The 13,679-nt window shown below is 36.7% G+C and overlaps 1 protein-coding gene across 6 annotated transcripts in view; it reads right to left on the bottom strand.

Annotated features, from left to right (window-relative positions):
- The window catches only part of Diaph3 (diaphanous related formin 3), a 501,638-nt gene that overhangs the window by 193,977 nt on the left and 293,982 nt on the right, over positions 1–13,679 (bottom strand). For all 6 annotated transcript variants that reach the window (XM_087197467.1, XM_087197470.1, XM_087197468.1 and 3 more), the window contains one exon: positions 10,574–10,703. In XM_087197467.1, the coding sequence (XP_087053593.1) occupies positions 10,574–10,703 (130 nt within the window). The remainder of the gene's footprint in view (positions 1–10,573; positions 10,704–13,679) is intronic.

Genomic DNA, 13,679 nt, shown 5'->3' with positions numbered 1-13,679 from the left:
TGATATACTAGTCCCACAGAGTCATCTTCGCATTATTCATGACTGCATAGGTAGATGTGTGTGTCAACAAGAAATAACAACTGAAAAATAAGACCAGCAACAACTAAATGTAGAGAGTATTTACACAGGGCTTATTAGGTATTGTTCAAGCTTCATAAATATTTATACATATTAACTTATTTAATTTTCATAACAAACCTCTGACTTAACTACTACCATTGTCTCCATTTTGTAGGTTAGCAAACTGAGACCTGACAGAATGAGAGACTTATTTAAGGTTATACCTCTAGTGGGAGGTTTAAACCCCAGCTTTCTAGCTTCAGAGATCCCTCCCTGAACAACAGCCTCTCCTATCATACAGTATCTCTATAATCTAAATTATGACCATATTTTTGTATCTGCCAACTAAAATTACTTATTGGGGCTATTCGAGTTATCACTGCCTATTAATACAAAATTCCTTAAATTCAGAGGCATAAATGATTTTTCAGTTTTAAATGGTTTAGTATTTTCACATGATGACAAAAGAAAATGGTATTTCACAAGCTTATCAATGACAGCCCTGAAAAACCAAACCTTTCCACAATTTAACGATAAATGTTTTCAGGATATCTCTATTAGAGTAATGACCTTTAACTGATTCATAACACTCAAAGATGGGGCCACCTGCATGAAGTTGTGGGAATAATGACAAGGATGACTAGTGTCCCCCTAACATGTACATATTCCCAGAACCTCAAAATGTGACTTATGCGAGGGGTGGTGGCACCTGCCTGTAATCCTAGCACTCTGGGAGGCTGAGGCAGAAGGACTGCAAATTTAAGCCTAGCCTGGGCAGTGTAGTGAATGTCTTGGTTACTTTTCTCATTGCCAGGACAAAATACCTGACACTCACAAGTTTAAAGGAAGAAAAGTTTATTTCAGTTTACAGTTTGTAGAGGTATCAGTCCATAGTTGGCTGGCTCCAAGGGATGTGGAATAGCAGAAGGGCATCACAGAGAAGAAACAGTTCATGGCACAGCAGGCAGTAGACAACAGCAGCAAGCAGAAAGCACCAAGCAGCCAGCCTGCCTTCTCCCTTTATATTCATGAAGGCTGTAAGCCTCTTGATTGGAGCCATCTATACCCAGGGTGGAGCTCCCATTATCCCCATGGAGAGCTATGCTAAACCAATTAGTATACTAATCCACACACCCTTAATCCCAGTATCACACCATTAATCCACATTCACACACCCTAGATCCAGCCACCTCCCAAAAGCCCCACCTATGAGTGCCTGAAGCGTTGAGGGGACATTCTAGATACAAGCCATAGCAGTGAACCTGTCTCAAAATAAAGAGGAAAAAAAAATGATGGAAGGGGTGCTGGCTGGGAATATAGCTCAGCGTGAAGATCCTGGGTTTAAGCCCCAGCACCTGAAAAAAAGAAGGAAAAGAGGAGGAGGAGAAGGAACAGGAGGAAGGGAGGGGGAGGAAGAGGAGGAGGAAAAAAATAGAATGTCAAGTATTTGGAAATAAGATTTTTACAGATGGAATTAGTTAAGCATCTAAAGATGAAGTCATCTTGTAACAAATTATCTAATGACTAATGTTCATTAGCTGTGGTGAAGACACCCAGAGACAGAGAAAGTGGCAATGAGAAGATAAAAGCAGAGACTAGAATAGTACTTCTATAAGTCAAAGAATACTAAGGACAGCTGGCAGCCACTAGAAGTTAAAAGGAAACCATGGATGGTTTCTCCTTTAAGGCCTCCAGAGGAACTAACTCTATCCTGACTTCACAGTTCTGGTTAGCTTCTGAAATCATACTTTGATTTCAGAATTCTGGTCTCCCGAAACAAGACGGAATGAATTTATTTAAAGGCACCCAGTTTGTGGTAATTAGTTATGACAGCCTAGGAAGCTAATTCAAGATTTACAGGAGCCTTTAATACAGTCTGGTTTCTGGGAACAGGTGACAATTCTGCCTGCAGCAACGAATTAGCCCCATGCTTCTTCCCCACCAGGTTACATGTCAACCTAGTCAACAGAGAAATTCAAGATTCCCAAAACATGTTTGCTCTATCTCCTGCTTGACTTTCATTGTAAAATACAGAGTAGCAAGTTAAGCCATCCTTCAGAATGTGCTGTTCTGAAATTTTCATTCATCTACTTTGTTTGTAATTTCCCACTTCATGTTGGAAACTGAGGTGCAGTAAATACTGCTTCACAGCCAGCAGCTTGAGAGCTCTCAGACCTTGTTTGTCACTGGTGGTACTGTCCTGTTACTTGATGTTAGCTATGGCTCACAGGTGACTCTGACAAAACTGCTGGAGCAGCTACTTCAACTCTGTAGTTAGCCAAAAATCTACAAACACTGTAAACTGTTAGTTTCTTGAAACATTAAGGCAGTATTGATGCTACTTTCAGTCTGTTAACCTCCAAAAAGATATAGAGGTCTTCCTGATGCAGTTTTCTTCTTCATCATCATCCATCAGCCCAAGCAGCTGCAGACTCAGGAAATTTTCCTCGCTTGGTATCTCAAAAAGCAATCTTTAGCTGCAAGTGCTTCCTCCACGGCCGGTGTTTTTCAGTATCACTCTACAGAATCTTCAATACTTCCAGTGACTTTGGTCATGCTCTTTCTATTACACTCTGCTGTCTCCCAAATTGTTCGCATTTGCACTCACAATCTTATATCCAATTCTCCAGTTTAAACATTTGATACTAACTCTATACAGACAATTCTTGGAAATAAATTGACAAGATTTATACATGGAGTCACCTGTACACTGCATCTGCAATGCACTATAAATATTCTTCATAAGTCCTATGATTCCTCTGGAAAGGGCCCAGATGTATCTTCCCATACTTTGGTGTTAAAAATGTTAAGGATTAAGATGCAATATATATGTACCAATTACTCAAGATTAATGTATTGTGTATAACAACCATACTAATAAAAAATGAAACAAAAACACGTTAATTTGTTGAAACTAAAATTTTGCATATTTTATGATTTTGACAAGTATATGTAAATTATACATTTTTATAAATTTACCTTTTATTATATTTGACTGGCATTAATATTTAAATTATTTTGCATTTCCTAAGTACTTGATTGAATGATCACAGAAAGTAAAAAATAGATCACTGAGACATAAAACAAGCATTCTAGGTTAGTTTACTGGACACAACTTTTACACTACAATCAACCTGTGGCACTAGTGCTGCATGACACAGAGATATCAAATAACTACATTATTTCCATGGGACAGTGAAAAACTGTCAAGAGATCATTGAAAGTGTTACTACCCTTTTATCAATTAGTTGCTTATATTAAAATTACACCTAGTAAATTGTAAAAAAAGGGAAAAGCTGAAAAGACATGTATGCACAGATATAATAAATAAAAGAAAAAGACAAAAAAAAGAGTATACTCCAATGTAAATGAATGAATTCTAAAGTGAAATTTAGGCAATGCCATAGGCTTAATCTTGAAATTAAATGTTAAAGCTCATAAGTACATTTAGAGTGCCTTAATGTTTCCTTATACATCTACTAATTCAGATGTCATATCAATTAAAAAAAAACAATTCAGGCATACATGTAATTATTTAAAGTCACCTGATAATCGACAGTTTGTAGAAGAACTTTTGATTCCTAACCTGATCACTAAGTGCACGTCCAACAATGCAAGTCCATAACTGCTTCTTCTACTCATCTGATGAAGTAAAAAAATCATTCAGTAAAACTACTCTATGGCAAAGAACTCCAAGCAGACAGGAAAAATGTCTTAGCTTAGTATATTAATTTCCTAGGCCTGCCATCACAAAATAGCACAGCTGGGTAGCTGAAAACAGTGTCTCTAACTTTTTTGGTACTAGGGACTGATTTTGTAGAAGAAAATTTTTCCACAGACAGGGGTGCAGGGAATGGTTTGGGGATGATTCAAGTGCCTTGGATTTATTTTGGACTTTATTTCTATTATTATTATATCATAACTCATAATGAAATGATTATAAAACTCACCATAATGCAGAATCAGTGGGAGCCCACCCTGAGCAACTAAACAATCCCTTCTGGGGGTACTGGGAAACACTGACCCCCAAAGTGTGTTGCTTATGTACAGTCTACTCCAAATCTCACTCTGGTTGCTGTCTCTGCAAAAAAAAAACCCCAAAAAACCCCACCCTGCTTCACAAAGTCAGGATGCTGGAAATGGAAACAGGCAATCTCAGGATATTCCACCTTGATGTTAATCCAGAATGTACAGAGATATGAACTTTTCTCAAACAGTTTTAGAGCCACTGTCATTTGCAGTCTCAAACATTTGATAGTTCATCCTTTTCCAGCACGGACAAAGTCGATTCACCTGGCTTCATTGGCGCACAGGACACAAACAATTCCTTCCCAGTTCAGGGGTCTTTTGTGGTTGAGAAGTAACATTCAAACTCTTTTTTGAAAGCTGAGATAGGTGATCATGCATCAGTTGGAGGGAAAAAATCTCTTTCAAAATCTCTCTTAATGTTTGAATAATATCAAAAATCTCAATGTTCACTTGTAGCTCTCATAATTCTAGTTGGGCTTTGAATGAAAATCATTTTACCCTTGCCCAGCCCTCCCTTCAACCCCTCCATTCCTCCCTATTTACAAAGATTTTGTTCCTATTTTTCCATTTTCTCATATTAATCCCACTCTCTTCTAAAAATAAGAACGAAGAGAGACTATGTAAAGGTGCAAATTTCCAATGATGAATGTCATTATATTGTATACCTAAAATGTACCAATGATTAGAATGAATAATCAATAATGCAAAATAGGAAGAAAAGGTCCAAAGGGGTAGGGGTAGTGGGAGGGGCAGGGGAAGGGAAAGAAGGGAAAGGAAAAATGATGAGAAATGGAAAAAATGGAAATAAAGTCTTTGTAAATAGGGAAGGGTGGAGGGGGTGAAGGGAGGGCTAGGAATGGGGAAAAAATAAGAACCAAGATACATTATGTAAAGGTACAATTCCCAATGAGAAATGTAATTGTGTTGTATACCTACAACGTACCAGTAAAAGAATAAAAAAAAAAAAAAGAAAATCATTTTATCTGCTGACTTGAATATAGTTGTCATTCTCCCCTGAAGTAACAGATTAACTTTGTTGAGATTAACTTGTTTGTTGAATGTGTCAAACAAGTAAGCTAATTTTTTGACCCAGTCTATGTTACTGAAATGTTCTGCTAGTGGTGACTCTTTTTCTAAAAGAAAACTTGAGTGGCTCTCAAAATTCAAAAACTCTGACCAGTGTTCTATCTTTAGAAAGTCACTCACTTCTGTGTATAAGAGAAGATGTGTGTGATCTGTGGCCATCTCCTCACAGAGTTGAATAAACAAACATGAGTTAGGGACATGTACTTTAATGTGGTTGATAATTGTAACCACATTTTGCAAAATGTTAAGTTCAGTTAGCATTTTTCAGCTAACCAGCAATTCTCTATGGATGACACAATGCCTAGACTCAATTCAGAAGTGACCTCTTTGATCTGAATAGTGAAACCAGAAAACAAACCTGTTGTGGCACTGCTTGATCTGCGTACATACTGACAGGGAATGACCAATTCAGTTTTCCTGATAAGCAACTGTTCAGACTTGTGTTGTTCTATAGATAAGATGTTGATTGGCAACAGAAATGCATCTGATATGTCCTCCTGAATAATATACCACACAAAAACAAGCAGTGTGGCCTTCTTGTCAACACTGGTAGACTTGTCAACCTGGACTGAGCGACTCACTGATCCTCTCTAATAATGTTCCTCAATATCCCCTGTTATTTCATCAATTCCAGTTATGGTGCAGTTTGAAAGAAGAACATGTGTCTCCTTTTGAATGGCAGCCTAAAAGTTCATGACAAATGTCCATAGCAGCAGGCAGGATCATCTCTTTACTAACAACAAAGTGCTTCTTAGCTTTAGCAACACATTTAGCCACTTTAAGAATGATACTCTTAATGTAGACACATTTGATGAAGCGGGGGCCTACAATTATTGCTTCTGTTTTTCATGTTCACTTTTTTCTTTTCCTTCTGGAAACAGCAAAGCCTTGTATTTGGGGGGGGGGGGGGGTACCGGGGATCAAACTTGGGTCCTTGTGTTTGCACAGCAGGCATTGAAACCACTGAGCTAAATCCTCGGCCCCAAAGCCTTGTCTTTTAATGCATGGTGTTTGGTCTCAGTGTGGCCAAGTACTGTAATTTTGAAGGTTTCATGGCCTAGCCAGTTGCAGAGCCAGTTGCTACATATTACAAAAAGTGGGCTTGGAGAAAGTGAATTTACCTATTGCAATAAACTTATACTTTAAATAGGACTCTTGGTATTTTCTTCTAATTGCAGCTTTATTTTGTTGGCAGGATTAGAATCTTCTGTTATCTCATCATTGAGTCTTTCCTCTTTTTCAAAAAAGCTCTCCAGTGACATTTGTCTGTTATTCATTTTGACGAGGGTTAGCTTGTGGGCTTACCAAAACTGACTGAGATAACTGTACAGTGTGAATAAGAGGGACAGATAAAAGTTGTAAATAAAATGATGTGAAAATTTAGGTTAAGAGGCCTCTCTCCTTGAATTGCAGATGGCCACCTTCTCACTGTACCCTAGCCTGGTCTGTCCTCAGTGTAAGCATACTCCCAGTGGATGAGAGCCCAAATCTCCTTCCTCTTCTATGAGAACAAGTCACACTGGATTAAGGCCTACTGCAGTGGTTCTCTGTAACTAATGAGGTCCTATCTTCCAACAGAGTCAAATTCTGGGGTCTTGGGAAATAAGGCTCCAATATATGAATTTATGAAGGAAGATACAATACATCATACATGGGTTACAATACATGATAATTAGAATACATCTGATTGCTCTACATTGACTATTTAGTAAAAGCAGTATCTCATGATTTCCTACTATAACTGACTTATTTTAAATACCCCACCATCAACATAGTATCCTGTCAACTTCATTTTCATTATAAAGGCAGTAATTAGTAAAGTACATTTTAATCAAATTTTAAAATCTTACAATTAATTTGAAACAAATGAATTACTTATCTCACACAAATTATGAGACCCCAAACCTACAAACTCTACATAACACTTCCAACAAACATGATGTTAGCTATGATGTTAACTCTGCTTCAGAGGAATATAAAACTGAATTAATCACTAATACTAAATACTCAAAATATTTAACAATATTGCTGATAAATTTTAATTGGCACTTTTGGAAAGCCATAGCAAAAAGTTAAAGGAAGTCTTTGAAAACACTGCCTACCAGTTATAGTACATGAATTTGAAATTTTCAAACATTATACAGTTTCCAGGTGGCAGCCACCTGGAAATTAAGTGTTCTAAGTGCTCACAGTCGGTGAATAAAAGATAAACATTTGGTATTTAGTAAGCCATTTATCATAACTGCTAAAAATGTATGAGGAACTGGAAACCAGGAGATATATTTCAGCAAATAAATATCTGAGTCTGATCAAGGAATTGCCAGCTAACAGCATACAAATAAAGACTTAGAAGCAGAAAGAGGTGTACAAAATAAAGACTTAAAAAATTAAATAATAAGATGTCAAAGAATACTCCTGAAACTAAAAAATGTGGAAATAGAAAAAAACTGGAAATGAGCAATCAGTAAATCCAGGCCATCCACTATAGAACAGTGCTTTTTCTCTAGATTCCTTTCTCAGCAGTCCTAGGAGAGGTCCTTGTTCTATAGCAGCAGGGGTCCCACTTCTGCCCCCAGTACTTGGGATTGAACCTACAGCCTTCACACTGAGCTACATAATTAGCCCTTTTACTTTTTATTTTCAGACAGGGTCTCCCAAGTCACTGAGTTGCCCAGGCTGGGTTCAAAATAGTGATCCTCCTGCCTGAGCCAGCATAGTGCTGGGATGACAGGTATGCACCAACACACCCAGCTAGTTCTTAGGGAACAGTGTAAGGATTTCTGGGAGACCTGTGAGTTCATACACGATCACAGAATGGAATACACAGAAATTCGGGTGAGGGTCCCAGGAAGCACCAAGATAAAGCACTTGATGAAGGAGAAAAATCAGACAGCATTTCACACCACAGTGCACCCTGCCATAGATTAGCGTGAGCAGAATCTACCGACCAGCTGGGAGTTGAGGGCCGAGGCCAGTATGGTAAATGTGAGAAAGGAAATCAGAAGAGAAGAGACCAGGAAGGGCATTCTCAAGTAAATAAAATTTGGAAGGACGGGTTAAAAGAGTTCTACTTTGTGGCATACTGCACATTTGAGATGCAGACGGAATTGGTAAGAGTTATTGAATAAGTGTGAACCTTCAAAGTAAAGTCCGTGATATAAATTGTTAACTCACTAACAAAACAAATGATAGTTCCTAAGTTCTTGGGAATTGAAGAACTCACTCGAGGGGAAGTTGTAGAAAGGGAAGAAAACAAGCGAAGGGCTGGTGCTAGTTTAACAACAGCGGCAATACTGTTTGTTGAGGGTGCACAGAAGAAGAAAAACCATAAATGGTACCGAAAGTAAGTGCGGGGGGGCGGGGGGGCGTGAGGGACAAAAGACAGATGTGAATGCAGTGGACTCAGCCATGCTAACGCACAGACATTATACCCTGGACAAAGAAAAGAGAAAATTTCTGGCATAGTAATCACCAAATACTTATTAAAGGAATGAGTGAATCGCTGACTGGATTAGCATGGCATTTCTAGAATTCAGAGTTAACTACAGAGGAGAAATACATGATACAGTGGTGACAATCCTAAAATAAGGCTGATTACAGTGGTGCTGTACACGTACCTTTGTTTTTGTTTTTCTTTTTTTGGTACCAGGGATCGAACTCGGGTCCTTGAGCTCGCACAGCAGGCGGCGAAACCACTGAGCTAAATCCCTGGTCCACCTTTGTTTTATTTTAATATATTCCTCCCCCAAAATCAAACAAACAAAAAGACATTTTTTTCACTTGCTGCTTATTCATAAAATGTTATTTAAATTTAATACTGAAATAGCTTATTTAAAAATAATACATAAAACTTTCATGGTCAATTAATTATAACTGTTTATATGAGGAAAAATATATTCAACTCCTCGAAGTCCATAAAAAAGAGAAATACTACAATGATATGCAGAAATTCTATAATGAACCAAAATGTTTTCACTGAAACACCACAGAAAGGCTGTAAGCCATTATCTCTTGGAAAAGAAGTGGTCCTAATAAAGTAGATTTTTGAAAATTGTCATATGGGTAAGCTCATTAGTTGTAATAAAAGATCCCCCTGCTGATCTAGAAGTACCTAATGACTAGGATTTGTTATATCTCAAAAATAAAGGTACTTTTTAATTCATGTGATATCTTACTGAGGAGATTTCAAATCTGGAAACTTTAAGTGATGATATACAAGAGTGTTGAATTCTCCAAACTAAACACACACTAATTTTATCTAAAACATTACATTTACTCCTCCTAAAATCTCATTCATTAATTGGGTCATGCAATCATAAAAAAAAAATATGCTCAACAATCACCTACACTTGAAAAAGTAATCTCAGTGATGGCTGTTCTATTTCAAATATGAAGCTGGCTGCTCCCAGAGAAACATATTAGTGGTTCTGCTGACCCATCACATACTTGTGGTTCCCCTGGAACAGATGGAAACTAAACCTCCCACATCCCCAGCCTGGCCAGCTGAAACACCAAGAAAAAGACACAGAAGAAACAAATCTCCAAGCTACAAATCTGCAGGACCTTACAAGAGGTAAATCCTTTTAAAAAGCAAAATACCACAATATTTGCACAGAATTTTAAGTAGAATCAAATGAGCTAAGATAGAAAAATATTTCTAAAAGTTCATTTACAGTGAAAATGCTAAAAAATGAATTCTACATTTAAAAAGGGTATTCATAAAATTGTTTTTTGGAGCTAATTAAAATTGTTTCTATAAAATCAAATTAAAATATAATAGAAAACTGGATTTTAAGGTGGTCAAAGATATTTATTTAAACAATCTTATAGCAAAGTGTTAATAATAAATCTTATCTTTTATGATCTTTATAACCTGGTCTAAGGCTGTAGTAAGGACTAGAACCTGGATTATAAATTTGAAAACTAGGAAGTGGTGAACCGAATCTCTGGCAGTCTGGGTCTACATAGACAAAGAAAGGGAACCCAACACCATTAGACATACTTAGAACATAGGCAACGGGGGAACACAGATTGCTGGTTCTGGACTTGGGTACAGAATAGTCACTCAGTGCTTGTGGATGCTGAAGAATCAAGGGAACATCACCATGGCCACAATGAGAGACATTTAACAGTAGAGGAGGAGGCTTAGCAGGCATCCATAAATTAAAGCTACAAAACAATGTGTTTATAAACATAAAGCCTCATTAATGAAATAGATTAAACTCAGCTCTAAACATAATGCATAAAATCAATATTCTTTAATTTTGTATTTTTAAAATGTGATATTCAATATGAAAAATTTAGAACAAAGTGGGGCGTATATACAAAAAAAGCATTATTTTCTGTCTTTTAGAACTGAAGAGCAGAACAATGAAAATTTTTTTTTAAAAGAACAAACCTTTACTAGCTTTGTCTAAATGTCCCAAATCATCCACAAAATTCAGGATATCAGGATACTTTTCTTCACATATTTCTACCAGGAAATGAAGTAGTGTTGTTTTCTGGTCTGCTGATTTTATGTCCTTTAGCTAAACAAATGAGAGAAAAAACAGGAGTATTTTTATATTCTACCTAGTCAAATAATGTTAACACTGTATTTTGTAGATAAGAAACAAGTTGCACAATTAATTAGTTCCATTTATACAAAACAAATAAACAAAAAAAAGCTAATTTCTACTCATTCAGTAAAATCATTGACATGATTTTTTTAAAGTAAAATGTTTGTGTTGATATGACAAATAGTCTAGTAAAACAATCAAAATGCATATATGGTAGGACATTGAGTATTGGCCATCTAAACCGAATGAACCTGTGAACGAAATTGTACAGTCAGGGAAAGGAGGGAGAAAATCTACAAGTACAGTATCACAGGCAGACAGAGCAGCATTTGAAAGAGCGTGCTGTGATTTGGACTTAGTTTGTCCTGTAAGGATTTATGTGTGGCAATGTTGGCATGTGAAATCTCTAAGAGATGGAGCATAGTGAGAGCTCTTTAGGGATGAAAGGACTTCTCCTGCAACTCCTTCGCAATTCTCACAAAAGTTTGTTACGAAAGCCTAAGCCCACCCAATCTCTCCGGTTCCTAGTCCAGGATGGATGTGATCACTAGCTCCAGCACATATTTCTGGGGTTGCCATTTGCCATGCTGGTATGCAGCCAAGACTACCCTCATCAGAGCAAGCCTAGGCAAATACCATAGCTTTGAACTTCTAAAAATGTGAGCTAAAAACCTCTTTTCTTATGAATTAGCCATCTCAAGTATTTTGTCATAGTTAACAAAAAATTGACTAAAACACAACTATAGATGAAGAAGAATACAGAGTATATTGGAGCAGGCTAAATGATTCCTAAATAAAAGTGTGCATGTGTAGGAAAAGGAAGGCAGAGTGAAAAGAAAGATACAAATCTGAAAAGACCAAGAAAATAAGAGGAAAGGTATGTCATGCAATGGAAATTAGGCTTTGAATCTGAAGCACTGCAAGTTTCTAACACTGGATGAGAGATGATTAGATATACATTTTAGAAAGCTCCCTCTGGTGCACTGTGGATAAAAGATTAGAGTAAAAGTAATGACAGAAGCATGAAGAGTAATTTACAAAACCATGGCAATAATTCAGGCAAGGATACAAGGCAGCCTGAACTGAAGTTGTGCCTTGGGAGTGGAGAGAAGGGAACCAAGTGGGCCTGGAAACCCAGGTGACTCCATTAATTGAAACAGATCAGAAAAGATGAGAAACAAAGTTTGGTGGAATAGGCAACAACATACTTGCTTCAGTTTTGAAAAAAAAAATGAATGTAAAGCTTTTGAGTAGTATTCAAGTGAAACTGTCTTGAAAGTACATAGATTTACATAGGTGTTTCTGAGCAATTTTTCATTAATGCCCCCTAAAGAGCCTTTTAGCAGTTTTTCCTAATTATCTATATATACCTGGGAAATTTTAAACCACAAGGGTACTACTTTTAAAATTAATGTACTATATGTAAATCTATGCTTTGTGAATAAAACCAGTGACATTAGATATTTTACTCCCACAATACCAACTTTCTAATCTTTGAGCATAGTAGTCCTGCTGACAATACATGGCTAGACCTTAGAGAAATAAAATGATCTTGGAGCACCAAGAAGTCTCTGTTGCAAAAGTCAGTTATTTGAGCAAATGAACCTAGAGAGTTATATAGAATTTTTAAAAATGGGTACACACTTGAGAAGATCATAGTTGACCAGTCCTAATCTAAAATGGCCAAGAAATGCAATCAGAAGGGAGAGGTAAACACTGAATAGAAGTTATCTTGGTTTTTGTGTGGTGACTAATGGTAGGGACTGATGGACAGGGATAGTAGACTAATGGATGACCCAGCAGTGTCCCTAACACTGAATAATCATTCAGGACAAGCACACATTAAAATAAACCAATCTCGCCCTTCCTAACAGAATTAAATTCAAAGATGGAAATTTTTGCCATGGCTAACCTGTTCCACTTTATTTACTTGCTTCCTCTCCAACAATTTCCCACTTTAAAATGGGTATGTATAAATGTACATGCTACATCACTTTAAATATATCACTCAGAAAAATATTAAAAAATAGTTAACATTAGATAGTGGAAGAATAAGATTCTGTGTCATCTCACACATTATTAACATACTGATTGAAAAGCTACCATAGTGCTCCAAACATTGAGCTACCCATCTCACAGGTTGACTTTCACATGATTACACACGTGATACATTCAAATGTGACATGTGCCTACTCAACACATAACTCCAAGAATAGTTCCTGGGCTGGGGATGCAGATCAGGGGTAGAGTTCTTGTGCATGTGAGAAGTTCTGGGGCTGATCTCCACCAACACAAAAAAAGAATGTCTACTGGAATTTTATAAACATGCTTAATATGAAGACTTAGTCTATTACTCGATACCCTGTTTAGAAGGAGCATAGATCTTATAAAATCCACCTGAGTGTTTCAAAGAGTCCTTCAAAAATAATGGCTCCATTATAGCTAGACAAATTGACACTAACATGTGTAGAAACAGTAATGTTAAACATCCCCTTAAGAAGCTTATATCCCTAGGCAAGTTATTGATCTTAGTTTTGACACAGGTAGGGTAAGAGAACAGAATTTAGATGGCAACTCTCAATTCACTTTCAAATCCAAAAAATATTACTTATACATTAGAGTAGATCTAAGTGTATGGAGACATAAAAAAATCTAATAACAACTAGAATAAAAATGAAGAAACAGTTATACTCTAACTTCAGAAGTTATATTTTGCATTGTTAGGTCACTTAAAATTTTTTTATGGGTTTTGATGCTTACATGTTAACCTGGAAGCTTAATCTGATTTGTAAATTTTCTTACAAGTGTATGATTTCATTTTTACTACCATTTTAGATGAGGCCAGCTAAGAAACGTTCATAAATATACCAGACAGAGCATAAAAGCTGTCTTTTTTTTGTTAAAGAGCACTGTAAGAGCAAAGTTCCTTTCTGTTTTCACCCTTTA

Source organism: Heterocephalus glaber, unplaced genomic scaffold (assembly GCF_053883595.1).
Source record: "Heterocephalus glaber isolate CG9 unplaced genomic scaffold, H.glaber_assembly_v1.0 deba00001666, whole genome shotgun sequence".
Lineage (NCBI taxonomy): Eukaryota > Metazoa > Chordata > Mammalia > Rodentia > Bathyergidae > Heterocephalus > Heterocephalus glaber.
Note: the sequence above shows the minus strand (reverse complement) of the source record. Positions and strands in the feature narration are given on the sequence as shown.